Source organism: Macaca mulatta, chromosome 7, assembly GCF_049350105.2.
Source record: "Macaca mulatta isolate MMU2019108-1 chromosome 7, T2T-MMU8v2.0, whole genome shotgun sequence".
NCBI lineage: Eukaryota > Metazoa > Chordata > Mammalia > Primates > Cercopithecidae > Macaca > Macaca mulatta.
This window is the reverse complement of record NC_133412.1, coordinates 144,145,338-144,166,040: the sequence shown is the minus strand read 5'-3', so window position 1 is coordinate 144,166,040 and position 20,703 is coordinate 144,145,338. Positions and strand designations below refer to the sequence as shown.

Genomic DNA, 20,703 nt, shown 5'->3' with positions numbered 1-20,703 from the left:
CTCACCTTTAAAGCTCCATAACATAATCCATACAATAAGGCTACTGCCACAATGCTACAGATAAAACTGTAAAGTGCTGCAAGCAGGCTTGTAGTGGCTAGACAGGAGAAGAAAAAGGAAAGAAATATTTTATTAAAATATATGAAAAAAATTAAAAGGTCACTGAAAAGCATTTAAAATATTATAATGGCAACTATCATTAAATATCTACTAATCTAAATTTTAAAAATTCAGTTACTTCATTTTGTTCTTTCAAAAAGATTTTGACATGACAGAGATTTGCTATCCTGAATCTTTGTTACGAGATAAACTATATTCATCTTGGAAGTAATGAACATTTATATGTAGCAAGAAAAAATTTTATCTATATTATGCTTCAAAAATCTATCTATTAACAAAAAATGTGGAAAAATGAAGCTTTCAGAGGCCTGAAAAGGAACTGGAGATGTATTAAGTGTTCACTGAAAAATATTTATCTATGTAAACAGAACCTGTGTTACCCACAGAAGTAAATCTGTATTCCCATGTGTTAGTTTTCAGAAAAAAGTGTAGATCTAATTGCTAACAATAACAACAACAAAATAGATACTTTAGATACTGTAGATCTAATTGCTAACAATAGCAACAACAACGAAATAGATAATTACTAATACTCCAATGGGCATATTAGTAATAAGGAACAGGAGATGGCTAAGATATCTAGACTTTACTTTTAAAACATGGGTAACAGACTTTCTTTAATTTAATAATAATAATCATAAAAGAAATCTACAGAAAAAATTCCTTGAGATATCAGAAACCTAATACCTTGCACAAGTTTGTAAATTATAGTATGACAAAAGCCCATTATCATAAATTACCTACACTAAGCCCTCCCCATAGTATTTAGGGTAATATAACACCAGTAATAGTCCCTAAATATTCAAACTGTCTTCTACCCATTAAGCCATGCTGATTGATGAAATGAGTTCTGTCTTAATTCATACTCATTCAAAAAATTTTCAGAACATTAAAAATTCTCTAGTATGATATACAGCAACACAGAAAAACTCAGTTTCTATCTAAAATTAAAGCCATGATGTCAACTTTTCATCAGCAGAGAGGATTTCAATGCATATGCTTGGAAAATATATGAGGCCTGAAAATGTGAAATGTGTAGAGAAATGAACTATAAAGTTACAGTAATCTCTTTCCCTTTCATTTTCTCTACTTGCACACTCATCTTTCAGTAAAATTTTAAATGGTTAAACTAAATAATGGTATATTTTAACCATGGTGTATGCTGATATGATTATTTTCAAGTTCTACAAACCATTATCTATACCAGGGTAATATGGGTATTATCTTATTTTTAAAATAAAATATACATATGATATGGAAATAGATTTTCTAAGTATATCAATTCATAGCCACATATTCTACTCAATGAACAGAGATAGTTCTTAAAAGCTTATTTATTAGTAAAATGCTTTTATTTTGGTGTTACCATTCTAAGGATAAAACAAGGCTCTGAAACCAAATATGAAGACCTACTAAATGCACATACTGGTTTAAAATCCAAATGTAATGCTATGTATCAAACCTCAATCTATTCAGGATAGATCATCTTTTATAAATACCTCTTAAGTACATATAGGTTCCATGTAAACTCACTACAACTTTTAGTTGCAGACATTATTTTATTACTTCTTACACATCTGCTTCATTATACCTGGCTCTTTCTCTAAAGTAGCAGACTTGACTATTTTTTTCTATCCACAAATTAATTGCTTCTCAGTCTTCAATTACTTAATGTCTTTTTTTTTTTTCTAATTTCAAGCCTGAAGTGAAAACTGGAAAAGCATTTTAATGGTCAGTTTATTACTTCATGATCTATAAAGGTAATACTGTCATCTATAATTTTTATAAAGAAACACTCACCATTACCACCAAAAATATGAATATCCAATTGTTCACAAAGGTACATTACAAATGTATTCACCTGAGGCAGGAGACCAATGAAAAACACTATTGGGAAACAGAGTGTAAACACTATAAAAAGAAAGAAAAGTATATTTAAAAATATTATACTATATCCATTCTTGTGTCTACTGAGAGGTCATAATTCATTTTTTTGGTCCACTGAGAGGTCATAATTAATTTTTTTTAAATCCCAAATTAACATAAACTACTAGGCAATTTTTAAAAGACAGTATTTTAAATTATACATCTCAACAAAAATTGCTTGGTTAGTAAATAACATCTTTTCAATCATAAACAATACTTTTTAAAGTTATTTCAACCATTTTCACATAATAGAAACCTAAGATAACAAAACCAAAAAAAAATTATCCATTACATTTACTCCAAGAACAAAAGAATTACTATAATATTTGCTCATCATTAGCTTTATTCACTCATAATAGTCCTATCACTTTGTTTCTCAGAGCAGATAACAACAGCAAAATAAGCTTATTAAAAACTATTTAAAGCTGTATAATTGATATATTTATCAGAAAAATGTTGATATACAAATAAATTCATTTTAAGATTAGAGATACTTTAAGATGACTCACCTATAACTAAATCCCTGGCTGATATAAACACCAGTGGATTGGTAAAAGTTATTCCATATAATTTGAACTTGGTTGCAGTCAGGTTTCTGCTACCATAATCCAAGAGCCAAATAAGACCACAACATAAGCAGAAATAAACTGGTCTACTGTAGGCAATGATACGATTATGACCCTGAAAATGAGAAAATGATATTTTTTAAAGTCAGTTTAGTTAATTTTAAGAGTCACAAATAACTACTGAGATCACTGATGGCTTCATTCTAAGGATTCATAATTTTTCCATATGGAAGCCAGATTTCTGACAATCACAGAAAGGATTAACAAATATAGAGAGGAGGAAGAGTAATAGAATGAACTCTTGAGATACTGGACTGAAACAGAAGTATCAGTGTGAAGTTTTTTTGTTGTTGTTATTATTTATTTATTTATCTATTTATTTTGAGACAGGGTCTCTCTCTGTCACCCAGACTGGAATGCAGTGGAGCGCTCACAGCTCACTGTAGCCTCGGCCTCCTGAGCTCAAGTGATCCTCCCGCCTCAGCCTTCCAAGTAGCTGGGACTACAGGCACACATCACTGCGCCTGTTTAATTTTTTTAGAGATAGAGTTTCGCCATGTTGCCCAGGCTGGTCTCAAACTCCTGGTCTCAAGTAATCTGCCCACACTGGGCTTCCATAGTCTCATTATTTTTAATATGCATATAGACAGATATAGGAATAGGTTATATATATGTATACATGTGTGTATATATGTACATACATACATACACCTCCTAGCTTTATCCACTAAGAGGACCTAGATGCAATGAGATTCTAGCAATAATGATTACTAGCAACCAGATCTTACTTTATAAATACCCTTACCTACCAAAAAAGGTGGGGGGGGGGCTCCATAGAGAAAAGACTGGTTTCTGGCTACGACAGGGAAAGTATAAGATGACCCTGGAACATATTGTTGTGACAAAAAGGTAGAAAGTACTTAAAGAATGACAGAGATATGTCAAAAGGACACAGAAAGCAGTGTGATGGACTCCCAATGGCTAAATCAGGGACAATTTGAGCATCAAAATAAATACTACTAGTAACATTATAGTCCATTGAATAAAATAATCAATTTATCCACACCAATATATACATACATATATAAGAAAGAGGGGAAAGCTCTTCCTTATAGTATTAATAAAAGGTCAACTAATAAATGTAGAAGGAATGATGGGATGAGAAAAACCATCATTTAGCAACCAATAAGTAACTGAATCAGGCAAGAAACATCAGTAGATACTAAAACAACTGGATAGAAATTTATGGAGGACACATATACAGTCTCAAGGTATCTCTCCATGAGGTATTTATTTTATTTATTTATTTGAAGTATTTATTATCTGTAAGAGAAAAACAGTAACGTTACAGTAGAGTACTGGTTCTTAAGGAAGTAGGAGGGGGTTTTGCTCCCCAGTGCACATATGGGAATCTGGACACATTTCTGTTGTCACAGTTGGTGAAGTGGTGCTACCAGCATTTAGGAGGTAGCACCAGAGAGGATGCCAAACATCCTACAATGCATTGGACAGCATCCCCCACCCTCAAACAAAGAATTAGCTGGCCAAAATGTTAATACTGCAGAGATTTCAGACACCCTGCAGACAATACTCTTAACCAGAAGATCAAACTTAATATCACTAGTAAAAGGATAAATCAATATGTGCTTCCTAATACGATGTACTTTTGTAGTATTCCTACTTTAAAAAGCATGGCCTTATCAAATCAGAAAGAAACATCATCAGCACCATAAGACAGGGTGAAAAAATAAAACTTAAAAAACATTTTTTAAAAGAAAAAAACATCAGACAAACTCAAATTAAGGGATGGTCTATAAAATAACTGGCCTATATCCATCAAAAATTTCAATATAATGAAAGATAGTTACCGAAGAATTGCTCCAGATTAAAGGAGATTTAAGAGACCAAACATAATCAGGGACTTTCTTTGCCAATGAAGACAATAGGCAAAATCTATTTGAGTAAGATCTACATATTAGAAGACAGCATTGTATCAACATTAATATTCTAATTTTGATAATTATCTTGAATTAACATAAAGGAATATCTTTGTTTCTAAGAAACACACACTGAGACACTTAGAGGTAAAGGGGCATCATGTCAGCTAGCACAGAGAAAGAAGGAAAAAAGATCACGTGCTAGAAAGGGATTAAGCAAATATCATAAATGTTAACATATGGATCTGGATGAATGGTATCTGAAATTCTTTGTACTACCCTTGCAACTTTAAGTTTGAAATTAGGCCAAAATAAAAAGTTAAAAAGCAATGTTTCCATATATTATTGCACTTCAAAAATATTCTTGCAAAATAGTAAACATAATCAGTCAAAAAAAAAAAAAAAAACTTGCTTCTTTGTTTCATTTTGCTCATCCATTCCCATTATTCATTATTCCAGCAAAAGGATTAAAAAAATTATATTCAAGGAAAAAAATCATAAACTATTCTTGAAGTCTGTTTTTGAACTACTTTAAATAGAATATCCTTTGTTCTATTAAAAACTCAACGTAGATCTAAAATTGGATTCCACTTCACAATACATAGTGCTAGGCAGATAATATTTTTGTCTAGTCACAAAGTGAATAACAAAGTTTTTATTCAATGGTCTTGACACCAGACTCATGTATTACTTCTTTATTCTTGCTCCTAATGGTACTCAAGTGAAGTTCTTCCTACATCAAAATTATATTTTCAATACTTATTCATAACCTATTATTCAAAATTTATTAAACATAAATAATAATGAGTTTATAAGAACCATGTCTACTCCCTGAAACAGACTGTCAAACAATGAATTATTATGCTCATTTCCAACCAAGTTTAGAGTCCACAAGTACAATGTCATTTTATTTCAAGCTAACAAAACACCTGTATTTCTAGTAGTGTGTCAAAACATGGATGAGGAAAATAGTAACATAAATTTTAGTTGTTTGATGCATTCCAAACAAAACAAAACAAAACAAAAAAACAAAAACCAAACCACAAATGCTATGATAAATGTTAACGACCTACAATATACAGCCATATTAAGAGTGACTTACATGTCTGGGAGAAGAAGAATCTGGTTGAACACTCTAAAAATGAAACAGAAAGATAAATTACACTCTTGAAGTCTTGCTAATTTTACAACCAACTTTCAAAATGCCTGAAATGATCTTAAGTAAATATTCCACAACCACAAAATGACCTATATTAATAATTCTGTTCCAGAGATGAAACTTCAGCTCCAGATACCAGTGTCACTTTGATATTAAAAACATCTCAAATCTTTCCTGATAAGAGTCAGGAAATAAGATTATTTATTATTTATTTATTTGTATCTATCTTAATGTTTCTGCAATAGCATATGATAGATCCATCTTACTGTTTGGCTTGTTATAGACAAGTGTAGTTAAGGTATACTACATACAAGTATAGCATTTCTCGGCCGGGCGCGGTGGCTCAAGCCTGTAATCCCAGCACTTTGGGAGGCCGAGACTGGTGGATCACGAGGTCAGGAGATCGAGACCATCCTGGCTAACACGGTGAAACCCCGTCTCTACTAAAAAATACAAAAAACTAGCTGGGCGAGGTGGCGGGCACCTGTAGTCCCAGCTACTCGGGAGGCTGAGGCAGGAGAATGGCGGGAACCCGGGAGGCGGAGCTTGCAGTGAGCCGAGATCTGGTCACTGCGCTCCAGCCTGGGCGACAAAGCAAGACTCCGTCTCAAAAAAAAAAAAATAAAAGTATAGCATTTCTCACAGGACATTATTCATTCAGGAAATATACAATAATAGGGGTTTGCTTATAACAACAATTCTAGTTCTGCCCATAAATTCCAGCTTACTAAATAATTCAATGGTATTTGTAATAAAGATATTATCTGCATTTTCATATCAAAATAATCAAATAAGTAAAGCTGTATCCTTTTAAGAGACTTTATTAACTTCCCATAAAAATGTTCAGAAGGTATTATGCAGCTACGTCCCTAATCATGACTTTTCTCCCAAGTTTCAGTTCATTTCTGACGGCATACCATACAATTTCACTAGGATTGTCTAGCACCACCCTACCATTCGACATTGGGCCGAGCTGAGTTTGGCATTTGGCCCTTGGCTAGATTGGACTCCAGATAATCCATAAACTCTTTTAATCACAACACCTATCTTCTAAAAGCTTCTGTTCTTGTCTTTCTTATTCCTGTTTATGACATTATTATTCTTCTTGTCAACTAGTTGCAAAAATCTGTCACCTTTTACCTTTTCCATATTTAACCACATTAACCTGAAAGCAGTGGACAAAATTAATTGGACCATGGAGACACCAGAGCCAGAAAACGAATTTAAATGATTTAAGGCACTAAAGGTATAGTACAAGAATGACAACCAGTAATTTTAATATAGAATCATTAAATGTTATCAAAGGGACTGAGTTACTTGTTATTAGGGATCAAGGAGGAAGGAGCGGAGACTCTAAGATTTTTAGTTGGTATATCACTGCCAAAAGCAAAGATATTGGGAAAGAAAAATTAACCAGGAGATGATTAATTTGCTATTTTTAAAATGTCTGTTAGATATATAGGAATAAAGCTTGCAAAAGAGGTGAAGACTTTGAGATATAAATCTGGACATAACTCATACACAAAGTCAACAAATAAAGTAATAAAAAAGGATGACTTCAATGCCAAGGAACTGTAAACCGAGAAGATAACCACATAAAATCCTAGAGAATTCTCATAAATTAAGCAGTTGAAAGAAGAAAGAGGGATCAACAAAGGAAAAGAGAGTCATCTGAAAAATGCAAGAAGCATGAGGGTGGTATAAAGTCACAGATCAAAAATGAGAAGAATATCAAAATGGAAGAGTATCCATAGGTATTAAATGATGTACCATTCATAAAGCACGGAGACTTAAGAAAATCAATTTAGCAATTAGATTGATCATTAGCAACCACAAAGACTATAATGTCAGTACTGCAATGAGGAAAGTATGGACGGGTCTTAAAGAAATAAAGCAGATGTCCTAGGCTTACTCCACATGTCTAGCTATAAATGGAGAGAGAAAAAAAAGGATGGACAGTTGTTAGTAAACACAGAACTACGTGAATGGTTTTCCAGCTGTGGGAGGGCTCCTCTTCAAGGAGAACTACAAACCACTGCTCAAGGAAATAAGAGAGGACGCAAACAAATGGAAAAACATTCCATGCTCATGGATAGGAAGAATCAATATTGTGAAAATGGCCACACTGCCCAAAGTAATTTATAGATTCAATGCTATTCCCATCAAGCTACCACTGACTTTCTTCACAGAATTAGAAAAAACTACTTTAAATTTCATATGGAACCAAAAAAGAGCCCATACAGCCAAGACAATCCTAAGCAAAAAGAACAAAGCTGGAGGCATCACACTACCTGACTTCAAACTCTACTACAAGGCTTCAGTAACCAAAACAGCATGGTACTGATACCAAAACAGATACAAAGACCAAAGGAACAGAACAGAGGCCTCAGAAATAACACTACACATCTACAACCATCTGATCTTTGACAAACCTGACAAAAATGGGGAAAGGATTCCCTATTTAATGAATGGTGTTGGGAAAACTGGCTAGCCAAATGCAGAAAACTGAAACTGGACCCCTTCCTTACACCTTATACAAAAATTAACTCAAGACAGATTAAAGACTTAAACATAAGACCTAAAACCATAAAAACCCTAGAAGAAAACCTAGGCAATACCATTCAGGACATAGGCATGGGCAAACACTTCATGGCTAAAACACCAAAAGCAATGGCAACAAAAGCCAAAATTGACAAATGGGATCTAATTAAACTAAAGAGCTTCTGCACAGCAAAAGAAACTATCATCAGAGTGAACAGGCAACCTACAGAATAGGAGAAAATTTTTGCAATCTATCTATCTGACATACGGCTAATATCCAGCATCTACAAGGAACTTAAATTTACAAGAAAAAAAAAATCCCATCCAAAAGTGGGTGAAGGATATGAACAGACACTTCTCAAAAGACATTTATGTGGCCAAAAAACATATGAAAAAAAGCTCATCATCAATGGTCATTAGAGAAATGTAAATCAAAACCACAATGAGATACCATCTCACGCCAGTTAGAACGGCAATCATTAAAGTCAGGAAACAACAGATGCTGGAGAGGATGTGAAGAAATAGGAAAGCTTTTATACTGTTGGTGGGAGTATAAATTAGTTCAACCATTGTGGAAGACAGTGTGGCAACTCCTCAAGGATCTAGAACCAGAAATACCATCTGACCCAGCAATTCCATTACTGGGTATATACCCAAAGGATTATAAATCATTCTACTATAAAGACACATGCACATGTATGTTTATTGTGGCACTGTTCACAATAGCAAAGACTTGGAACCCACTCAAATGCCCATCAATGATAGACTGGATAAAGAAAATGTGGCACATATACAACACGGAATACCATGCAGCCATAAAAAAGTATGAGTTCATGTCCTTTGCAGGGACATGGATGAAGTTGGAAACTATCATTCTCAGCAAACTAACACAAGAACAGAAAACCAAACACTGCATGTTCTCACAAGTGGCAGTTGAACAATGAGAACACATGGACACAGGGAGGGGAACATCACACACTGGGGTCTGTCAGAGGAGGGGAAGTAGGGGAGGGATAGCATTAGGAGAAATATCTAATGTAGATGACGGGTTGATGGGTGCAGCTAACCACCATGGCATGTGTATACCTATGTAACAAATCTGCACATGTATCCCAAAACTAAAAGTATTAAAAAAAAAAAATCTACTACTATTAAAAAAAAAAAAGAATGCTAGTTCTTATTTTAACAAATACAGTTTTCTTTTAGGCCGGGTGTAGTGGCTCATGCCTGTAATCCCAGCACTTTGGGAAGCTGAGGCAGGTGAATCACAAGGTCAGGAGTTTGAGACCAGCCTGACCAACATGATGAAACCTCGTCTCTACTAAAAATACAAAAATTAGCCAGGCATGGTGGCATGTGCCTGTAATCCCAGCTACTCAGGAGGCTGAGGCAGGAGAATTGCTTGAACCTGGGAGGCGAAGGCTGCAGTGAGCCAGATCGTGCCATTGCACCGCAGCCTGGGCGACACAGCAAGACTCCATCTCCAAAAAACAAAACAAAACAAACAAAACAAATACAGTTTATTTTAATATAAAAAATTTGTTTTTAGGAAGTTCTAATTTACATACAATTATTTTTAAGGTTTATGTCCCCCTTTGGCTCTCTACACAATCTTGTGTAAACATCCAAGAAAAGTAAGCCTAAAAATAATTATCTTACTATAATTCAGTAATTACTACAAAATCCTCTGCCTTTTAACACAAATATAATTCCATAGCATAAAAAGACGAGATGCTGGTACCTTAAGCAGTGAGTATTGACAGCTGGCTATGACAAGGCAGAACTGGAAGACCCAGATATCTCTGAAGAATCCTTGTATGAGAAGAATAGATCCCAAAAAGGCCACGAGAATAGCCAGGATGACAGCTAACACATTTTCCAGGATCTCACGATTTCTACAGATAGAAAAACTTATGAGTAAGTATATCATAAGTATAAGAAATTAACCAAATGGAAAAAAGGGAAGACATAAATATGAAGTTCCTAATATGCCAGATGTCTTTTTGGTACTGAGTTTGAACAAGGTTTTAGATCATACTGAAAACAAACTAGTTTCATGTGGACACAACATGAATTCTTATATACAAATAAAACATGCTACAATGAATTCCGATTACATAATATAGTTTTAAATTTCTATTTTAAAAATGTTACTCTCCTTAATATCTGCTTTTCTATTCTATTTGTTGCAAAATAGTTAACAAACTTGGATGGCAAATAAAATACGTACACAAAGAATCACATTATGTTTAAAAACCAAAATCTCTAGTTTCTAGAAAATTAAATTTAAAACATTTGTTACATGGCAAAATTGTAACAAAATTCTGGCACTAAGTGATTTCACTTCCCCCATCTCTCAGTCATCTGAAAGAATTAGAAAATTCACTTATTAGAATTATTTAAATATGGGCTCTTACATATCTTGAAAATGAAGGTAGTGACAAAGACCTCTATCTGCTTCTATTAAACTTCCTAAGACAATTCTATACTTCATTAAACTGACATTGAAAGAGAAACAATATGATGCTCGAGAGAGATATATATAGCAATAAAGATTATTTTTATGTCATACACACACAAGAATCTATCTCATTACTTCTTTGGAAATTTTATTCACAAAATGTTATACAAATACATCCTTTAGTATTTCCCTAAAATACTTTTAAGTCATATTTTTAAAGACTATTAAAAAATGAAAAAATGCTCAGCACATCTCGTACATAAAGAAAGCAGGACACAAAACCATGGGCACAGCAGGATATAAGTTCCGCTATTAAAAAATTAAACATATAGGTTAAAAAAGACAATATACCAAAAATGATATTACTACTAACGCTTCTCTCCATGGAATAATTATGGTTTGCTTCTGTCAAAACTTTGTACATATTTAAATTTTCTACAATAGTTAAGGAATTACTTTTATAATCATAAAAAAACTTAACAAATGTATTAACCCAATTCCATATTTATCACAATCAACTGGGCCTAAAAATAAAATTCATAAACATCTTTGTACTACTTCATTTAATGGTTCTACCAGATAAAAAAGTTCAACAGTATTTCCAAATCAATAAATTACTGGCATTTCCATTTGATTTTAGGTGGTAGTTATGCAATTTCAGGTTTGCTAAAATTTGATGACCTCTTTTCAATTCTGGGCCTGCCTGAATAGTGCCTCCCTTGTCATTGAACAGGTATTGTCTTTGGATTTTTAAAAATTTTCCATTTTGATGAGTCCAATGTATCAATTTTTTTTTTAAATGATCTTGGTTTTGGTGTCAGAGTCAAGTAATTTTGCCTAATCCAAGTTCATAAGAGTTTTCTCCTATGTTTTCTTTTTTTATTAGAAGTTTTGTTTTAGGTTTCACATTTAAGCCTATGATACATTTTCATAATGTGGCACAAGGTAAGGCTACAAGTTCTTTATTTCTGTTTATTTTTGAGATGGGGTCTTGCTATGTTGCCCAGGCTGGCCTCAAACAATCCTCTCACCTCAGCCTCTTGAGCACACACCTCTGCGTCCATCTCTATTTTTTCGCATATGGAAATCCAATTGTTCTACCACCATTTGTTGAAAAGGCTATCCTTTCTCCATTTCATTCATTTGAATATTATTTTGATGCCATCTGGGCCTAGAGCTTTCTTTTTGGGAAAATTTCTAAACTACAATTTACACTTATTTAATAGATGTAAGACAATTAAGGTCATGTAATTCTTTCAGAATGAAATTTCATAATTTGTCTTTGAAGAAATTTGTCCATTTGTCCAATGTTGAATTTATTTGCATGTAGCTGCTCATATCATTCTCTAATTATCATTTAATGCCTGTAGAGTCTGTAGTCATATCATAACTCACATTCCTGATATTGGTAATCTATGTCTTTCCTCTCCTTTTTTTTTTTCTGCCCAGGCTGGCTAAAGGTTTATCAACTGATGTTCTCAAATTTTTCATTTCCTTGATTTTCTTTATTATTTCTGTTTCCTCATTTAATTGTTTTGTTCCTTACTATTATCTTCCTTCTGTTTACTTGGGCTTATGTGCTCTTGTTCTTCTAGTAAGTGGAAGGTGAAGTCACTGATTGGAGACCTTTGTTTTCTAATCTAGGTGTTTAGTGCTATAAATTTTCCTAAGTACTGCAGGTTAGTGGCATTCCCAAAATTCAGATACGGTGTGTTTTCACTTTCATTTAGCCTGAAATACTAATTTATCTCTTGACATCTTCTCTAATCGATGGGTTATTTAGAAGTGTTTAGTTTCCAAATATTTGGGGATTTTCCAAGGTTCTATTTGTTATTAATTTACCATTTAATTCACTATGTATGACTGGATAGTAGACCTTTTAAAATTTAATAACTCTTGTATTATGGCTCAAGATGTGACCTATCTTAGTAAATGTTCCGTGAGCACTTAGAAAAATGTATACTCTCTTGTTATGGATGCAGTGTTCCATAAATGTCAACCAATTTAGGCTGGTTGATAATACTGTTCAAGTTCACTATCTCCTCACTGATTTTCTAAATAATTATTCTATCAAGTATTTAAAGAGAAGTGCTGAAATCACCTATAACTGTGATTTGTCTATTTCTCCACTTCTATTAGCTTTTGCTTTATGAATTCTGAAGCTCTGTTTCAGGTGTACAAACATTTAGGACTGTTAAATCCTGTGGATTAATTGACTCCTTATCACTACGAAATGGGCTTCTTCACCGTTGGTAATATTCTTTGTTCTGAAGTCTACTTTATCTGACTTTAAAACAGCCAGTACAATAAGCCTTTTGTTAATGTTAGCATGGTATATCTTTTTCCATCTTTTAACCTGTTTGTTTTTATTTTATTTTGGTACAAAATAAAATAAGTATTTGGTCTATGTTGCCCAGGCTGGTTTTGAAAACTGGGCCTCAAGAGATCCTCCCACCTCAGACTTCCAAAGTGCTAGGATCATAGGCATAAGCCACCACACTGTCCTCTGTTTTTATATTTAAAGTACCTTCCTTGTAGGCAGCTTGGAGTTAAGTGTTGTTCTTTTTTATATAATCTGCCAATTTCTGACTTTTTCTGACTCTATCATCTTGTCATTTGTTTCCTATTTGTCTCATCTATTCTCTGATCTTTTTCCACCTTATTGATTAACAGTAATTTTTATAATCTATCTTATCTCCTTTTTGACATATTAGCTACAACTCTTTTGTTATTTTAGTGGTTTCCTTACGATAGGTTTTGGTAAGAATTTTTTAAAATATGTTCATAGAGACAGAGTCTTACTAGGTTGCCAAGGCTGGCCTCAAACTCCTAGGCTCAAGTGATCCTCCTGCCTCTGCCTCCCAAAGTGCTGGGATTACAGGTGTAAGCCACTGCGACTAGCTTAGGGTTTACAATATACATTTATGACAGTCTACCTTCAAGTGATGATCACTTCACATATAAGAAACTTAAAATAGTATGCTTTTATTTCTCCCCTCTCTGCCTTTATGCTATTATCATAAATTTTACTTTTACATGTTATAAACCAAAGCATTGTTATTTTCATTTAAACAGTCAGTTATCTCTTAAAGAAACTTACTAATAAGAAAAAATCTTTTATATTTATCCATGTAGTGACTTACCATTTCTATTTATCTTTGCTCCTTTGGGCAGACTTATATTTCCATCTGAGATCACTTTCCTTCTGCCTGAAAGACATCCTCCAACATTTTTTGTAGTGTGGGGCTGCTCATAAAGAATTCTTCCCATTTTTTTCTGATCTGAAAATGTCTTTATTTCACTTTGGTTTTTAAAAGGTATTTTTGCTATGTATAGAACTGTAGGTTGACAGGGTTTCTTTCTTTTCAGTACTTTAAAGATGCTCCTCTATTGTCTTTTCACTTCATTATTTCCAACAATAAAAAGGATGTCTTCTTTATCCTTGCTCCTCTTTTTTTCTCTTGCAATTTTAACAATTTTATCACCGGTTTTGAGCAGTTGTGTGCCTTGGTGTAGTTTTATTCAAGTATTTTATGCTTTGAGGTTCACTGGGCTTCCTGAATGTGTATTCACAGTTTTCATCAAATTTGGAAAGTTCTCCACCCTTATTTCTTCAAAATCTTTTGTCTCCTTGTTTCCTCTTGTAGTTGTCCCACAGCTTTTTCTCATTTTGTTTTCATACTCTTTTCACCGGGTACAGTGGACTCTTGTTTCATTCTGGATAGTTTCCATTACTATGCCTTCGAGTTCACTAATCTTTTCTTCTACAAGGTGCAATCTACCATTAATCCCATCCAGTGTATTTTTCATCTCGGGGATTATAGTTTTCAACTCCGTAAGTTTGATTTGGGACTTTTAAAAGTATCTTCTATGTCCGTAGTTAACTTTTTAAACATATGGAAAGCAGTTATAACTGTTTTAATGTCCTTGTCTGCTATGCAAGCTACAGTTTAGTCTCAAATGATTTATTATTCTTGTTACAGGTCATTTTCTCATTTCTTTGTACAGCTGGTCATCTTTGACTGAATCCTAGACATTGTGAATCTTAACTTGTTGGGAGCTGGGTATTTCCGGATTTCCATAAATCTTCTTAGATTTTATGTTACTTGGAAACTGTTTGATCCCTTCAGGTCTTGATTTTATGACTTGTTAGGTGGGTGTGAAGTAGTGCTCCTGCTAGGGCTAATTATTCCCCACTTTTAAAGATCTTCCTGATTATTCTACATAAGGCACCATAAAATATGAACCCTAAACGTCTCCAATCTGGCTAGTAGGGACATACACTATTCCTAGTGCTGTGTGATTGCCAGTAACTGTTCCCCTGTTCCTTTTCACGTGGTTCTTTCCCTGGCCTCAAACAGTTTCCTCACATACAGGAATTTATCCATACTCTGCCAAACAGTCGAGGCAACTCAATGCAGATCTCTAAGGTTCTCTCTCTAAGCAGCTCTCTCCTCTCTGACAGTCTGTCCTATGGGCTCTAACTGCCATAGTCTCCCTGGACTTTCAGTTCTATCTCCTTAACTCAAGAAGTTGGCTGGACTCTACTTCAGTTCTCCCTATCTTGCAGCCTAGAAACTCTCTCAAAGCATTAAGCTGGGGCAACTGTAGAGCTCATGTTATTTGTTGTCATCTCTCAAGAATCACTGTCCTTTTTCCCTCATCTCCAATGTCTTGAAAACCACTGTTTCATGTACTTTGTCTATTTTTGGTTGTTTCACATGGGATGATAAATTCAATCCTGTTACTCTATGTTGACTGGAAGCAGCTGTTGGTCACCAAGTTTGTAATACAGTAGACTCATGTGTTTGCCATTAAGGTAGCAGTGTTAAGAAACCCGGAAACAGAAGTTTCCTCTTATAACTGTTATATAGAACTTTGCATCATATTACCTACAACCTTAAGACCATCAACACCTCATATTCTTTGGCTTTTGAGTAGCAGTTGTTTGAGTCTAACTGATTAACAAAAATAATTTCTTTGTATAAAGATATTGAAATTGCAACCAAAACATTTTTAATGGATTTAAGACAGTCAATGTTTAGAAGCCCTATTACCTTAACTTTTATCTCAAGAGGACAAAATCAGAAAACATCTCCCAACATGATAACCTAAAAACCTGGACACTTCACCTTAAAAATAAAATCTGCATATATCATTAATATCACACTATAATCTCACCTATCAAACAGGGCCAAAAGTGTGAGTCTGTCAAAGTTAATGCCGATCCACAGCTGGGGTAGAATCCAAAAGCGATAATAGTGTTTAACCTTTTGGGCAGCTTCTTCTGTTGGGCCGTACGTAGCTGCCAAGTCAGGGCTTAGATCAATGTCCTGTTGCTCCAACAAATCTGTATCAATGGTCAATAGTCTATTCAACCGAATCTGTGGGAGAGAGAGCTAAAAGAAAGTCAGCATTGAAAGGCTTAAAATATCTTCAATATTTATTTGTTTATTCAAAATAAAATATCTTCATAATTCAAGAGTTACTCAGTTAGCTTATCAGTTATCTGAGCCCCTTAATTTTCTTCTCTAATACACTTTTTTTTTTGACATGGAGTCTCATCTGTCACCCAGGCTGGAGTATAGTGGCGCGATCTCGGCTCACTGCAACCTCTGCCTCCCTGGTTCACACAATTCTCTGCCTCAGCCTCCCGAGCTGCTGGGATTACAGGTACCTGCCACTATGCCCGGCTAATATTTTTTCTATTTTTTGTAGAGACGGGGTTTTACCATCTCGGCCAGGCTGGTCTTGAACTCCTGACCTTGTGATCCACCCGCCTCGGCCTCTCAAAGTGCTGGGATTACAGGCGTGAGCCACTGCGCCCAGCCTACTCTTTATGAATATGTTATCACTACCAGAAACTATAGAAGGTGACAATAAAAAGTGAACTAAAACAAAATTAATCAATAAATCTTTTGTAAATAATTGACTAGAAAGTGTTTAAAATCTTAAGATTTTTCTCAGGGAATGCTTAAGAAAAAATCTTAAGATTTTATAACCATATAGCTAGTGAATCCATTAAAACCACTTACTGTGAATCCTTAGTGGCTTCTCTTCTCCCTGTCACAATTTATAGTCTTTTCTCCTTAAGCTTTGAACCTCATTATCAGTGTTAAATCTGAGCTCCACTGCATTGGATCCAATGGCAGCAACTCTCATTTCTTCTCATAGTCTCTCATCATTGTTGTTACTATATTTCCAAATCCCTCTGTTTTTTTGTTTGTTTTGGCAAGCTGCTCACCTGAGGCTATACAAATTACTACACTACATTTCTTTTAACTTCAACTCATCCATTCATCAGTTTACCAGTTTTCTTTTCCTCAGAAAGCATCAAAAGTTGACTGTATCTGGCACAGCACTAGGCAGCATTTTGCTATCTCAAGGTTCCCATACCATTTAAAAGTAGAAAACAATAAAACAATCATCTTCCCATGTTTGCTTTCCTATGGAGTTTCCTGGAATACACTATAGACAAAAAGTAGGGACGGTTTTTACTTTTCAAACATGTATCTGGGTATAGTTGAGAAAATTTACTTCCAATATATAACACAGTCATTTCTATCTCTAAGCACTGACAAATACTTTCCAAAATACTTTTTAAAATACTCTATCCCAAGGCTTCTTAACCTTGTACTTTGGTTTCTTATCAAAGGACTTAGAAAAAGAGAGCAACTGGAGGACAGCAAAGTGATTTTGCCATATTTTCAAAACATTTTTTGGTAACTTCATCAATTTTATGGCTTTTATAGCTCTCTATAAAAATATATATTTCAGATTTAATCTGAAAATTTATCATGTTGTAAAAATAAAGAAAAACCTACCACATCATGTGGATAAAATCGAACTGAGGTAGAACTGGATACATGAGAATCTGTGTCACTAAAATAAAATAAAAAAGACGTTAGGGAACAAACAGTTTGTCAAACAGAAAGAAAAATATATCCTTTAACAATCACATGAGATTCACATATCTTCACTTTTCCATGTTAACTTCAAAATGCAAAATAGCATTTTCCTAGAGTCGTGATAAGAGCATAGCCTCTGGGTCAGTGACTACATTCAAATCTCTTCAACTGAATGAGATCTTGGACAAGTTACCTACCCTCTTCATACTTCCGTTTCCTCTTCAGTAACATATGACAATAGTATCTATCTGTATCACAAGGTTCTTGTGAAAGTGTTTAAATGAGATAATCCAAAGAAAGCAATAAACATATTGCCAGAAGCCAGTAAAGACACAATAAATTTAAGTATAATGTAATAACCTACAACATAATTCAGTTTCCACAGTTCAGTTATGTTTGGATTTCAAAACTTGAGGCTTTACCACATTTATGGTGTAAGGAATTGTTCTCTTGAACTACATTAAACATAGTAACAGCATTTCTATCCCTCCATCCTCCTACTGTTTCCGTTGTTACAGAATCAGGGTAACAGTCCAATTTAATAATTTTTTGAGAGGGTGAATTCTGAAACTAGACCAAAAGAGCTTAAAGAGCATAGTTATCTATATGTTCTACTTTTTTAGCATGTGAAGCTAAATGACTGCAATATTTTAGTGCTTCAAATGGTCCCTCAAAACAAAAAAATAAGTAAACAGCCCACAGATGTCTAACATTTAAATAGATGTGATCTATTATTAAACAGAAGTCCTAAAATAAGAATCAATAACTCTTGAGGGGAAAGAAAGCTAATTAATCAAGAACAGGTTTCAAAGTGCAATTTGAATAGATAAGCAATAAGATCAAAATTTTAGAAAACAAACATTTTAACACCTTCTAAAACTATAATTGTGTTATATGATCAAGATTTCTAATTTATTTGCTCTTCTCCTGACTTCATTACCTTACAAATTCCTTCGGGGGGGTGGGAAGAAACTAAAGGTAACATATGAGACATATTTTAAGAAATTCTTCCTTAAAGCCAGTAAAAGAAATTTTAAACAAAATGAAAGTTGATTATTTAAAAAGGTACCTGACCAAACACTTAGAAGGAATTAAAATTTTAAAATTACATAAAGAAAGAGAACTGACAGGCTTGAACTTAGTTATGTAAGAACTTATAAGAAGAGTAAGTCCTGATTAGCTTTTATACATTATACAATATATAGAGAACATGAAATTTACAATTAAATTTGACACTGTGGGAAAACACTGTGCCCCTATAAGATCTTTGGGATATCTTGATTTAGTTTTTAAAACACAGAATAGCTTTTGTTTTAAAAATAATACTTTCTTTTTTCCATAGCAAAAAAAAAATCTACCTTAAGTTTTTAGAAACAAATGCACTATGACAAATTATTAGAGTAAATATAAAGATGTTTTCAAAATAACTTTTATATCTGACCTGGTGACTACAGTTAACCATGTACTGTATACTCGAAAATCACTAAGAGAGCAGATTTAAGTGTACTCACCACAAACAAGATTATAAGTATGTGAGGTAATACATGTTAATTTTAGCTCAATTTAGCCAATGTATACAGTATTTCAGAACATCAGGTTGTATGTCATAAATATTTATAATTTTTATTTGTCAGCAACACTAAACAATTATAAAAAACAAAAAAATTAACTTTTATAGTTCTAGGCTTAAAAACATTAAACATGGCAAACATCTGAAAGTACATACACTCCTAATATGACTTCACACATACCAGATATTGGATGCTCTTCTTGCTGCTGGTTCAAAATTCACAAGTGACATATCACAGCCACCAGTCTCATACAGCGTAGAAGAGAACTTACCTAGCAAATAAATGATTATTTTAAAAAGCGATTAGAATACTCAGAATTTTCCCTTCACGATATACTAAATTTCGTAAGTTTTTACATCCTAAGAAAACATACCATAACCTTTATAAAAAAATATTTTTAAAACAATAATCTGCATATAATTCAGCATGATGTGAGTTGAAAAGGAATGTTGGACAGTAGGCTAAAACATCGACATACAAAATCAGGTATTAAAAGGAAGGGACTTAAGTCAGCTTTGCAATATCAATCTCTTTTTTCTTTTTCCCACAGCACATTCTCTATTCAGGTGATCATATGAATGAATTTAACGTTTAAAAATCACCTGACAACTACTTACAGGGGGTGAGTAGCCATTTGCAAAGCTTCTTAAGTTTGAAATAGCTCAAACTACAAGCCCACAAAATCGTGTGACTGCATTCTGAGCTGTGTTTCTAAGAAGAAAAGTGTCCAAGTGCATCTAAGAAAGGTCAGTGAATTGAAAGAGCTAGTATTGCTGGTGATAATTAAATTATATTATTTAATGAACATTACTTGTATGTTTCTACCACAAGAGCACTACGAAACATTTAGAAACAGCAATTGCTATAACCAAGTATCACTATGAAACTGACAAAAGCTTTAAAAATCATATTGATTGCAAATGTTGCATATGAATATAGATTTTTTTAATTCTCTTAAGATGAACTTTATAATATCAAATGATTTCTGATAATGAAATTTTAAAACTCTACATACTGCCTGAGATGTATTCTTCCCCTTTGAGGATCTATGGTAGCCATATTGGTGATGAAAAGGGAGCATAAATTAATTAATATAAATTTCCACGAGGGCAATGAAATGAGGTGTACAACTCTGCAACAACTTTGTCTAGTCCAGGGTGCTTTTTGAGTATTTATGAGGTTTTTATTTTATTAGCTGGAATTAATGAGGTTCAAAATAGGAATCTTTTTTTTCTTTTTTTTTGAGATGGAGTCTCACTCTGTCACCCAGGATGGAGTACAGTGGTGCAACCTCGGCTCACTGCAAGCTCCGCCTCCCAGGTTCACGCCATTCTCCTGCCTCAGCCTCCCAAGTAGCTGGGACTACAGGCACCTGCCACCACACCGGCTAATTTTTTGTATTTTTAGTAGAGACAGGGTTTCACCATGTTAGCCAGGATGGTCTTGATCTCCTGACCTCGTGATCTGCCTGCCTCGGCCTCCCAAAGTGCTAGGATTACAGGCGTGAGCCACCA

The 20,703-nt window shown here is 34.0% G+C and overlaps 1 protein-coding gene across 5 annotated transcripts in view; it reads right to left on the bottom strand.

Annotated features, from left to right (window-relative positions):
• PCNX1 (pecanex 1) overlaps positions 1–20,703 on the bottom strand; it is a 211,017-nt gene that overhangs the window by 94,115 nt on the left and 96,199 nt on the right. For 3 of the 5 annotated variants that reach the window (XM_015143993.3, XM_015143997.3, NM_001260747.1), the window contains 8 exon segments: positions 19,370–19,460; positions 17,535–17,592; positions 15,892–16,109; positions 9,991–10,144; positions 5,652–5,684; positions 2,556–2,727; positions 1,921–2,031; positions 6–97 (listed from right to left, as the gene is read on the bottom strand). In XM_015143993.3, coding sequence (XP_014999479.1) covers positions 6–97; positions 1,921–2,031; positions 2,556–2,727; positions 5,652–5,684; positions 9,991–10,144; positions 15,892–16,109; positions 17,535–17,592; positions 19,370–19,460 — 929 coding nt within the window. 5 annotated transcript variants of the gene reach the window in all.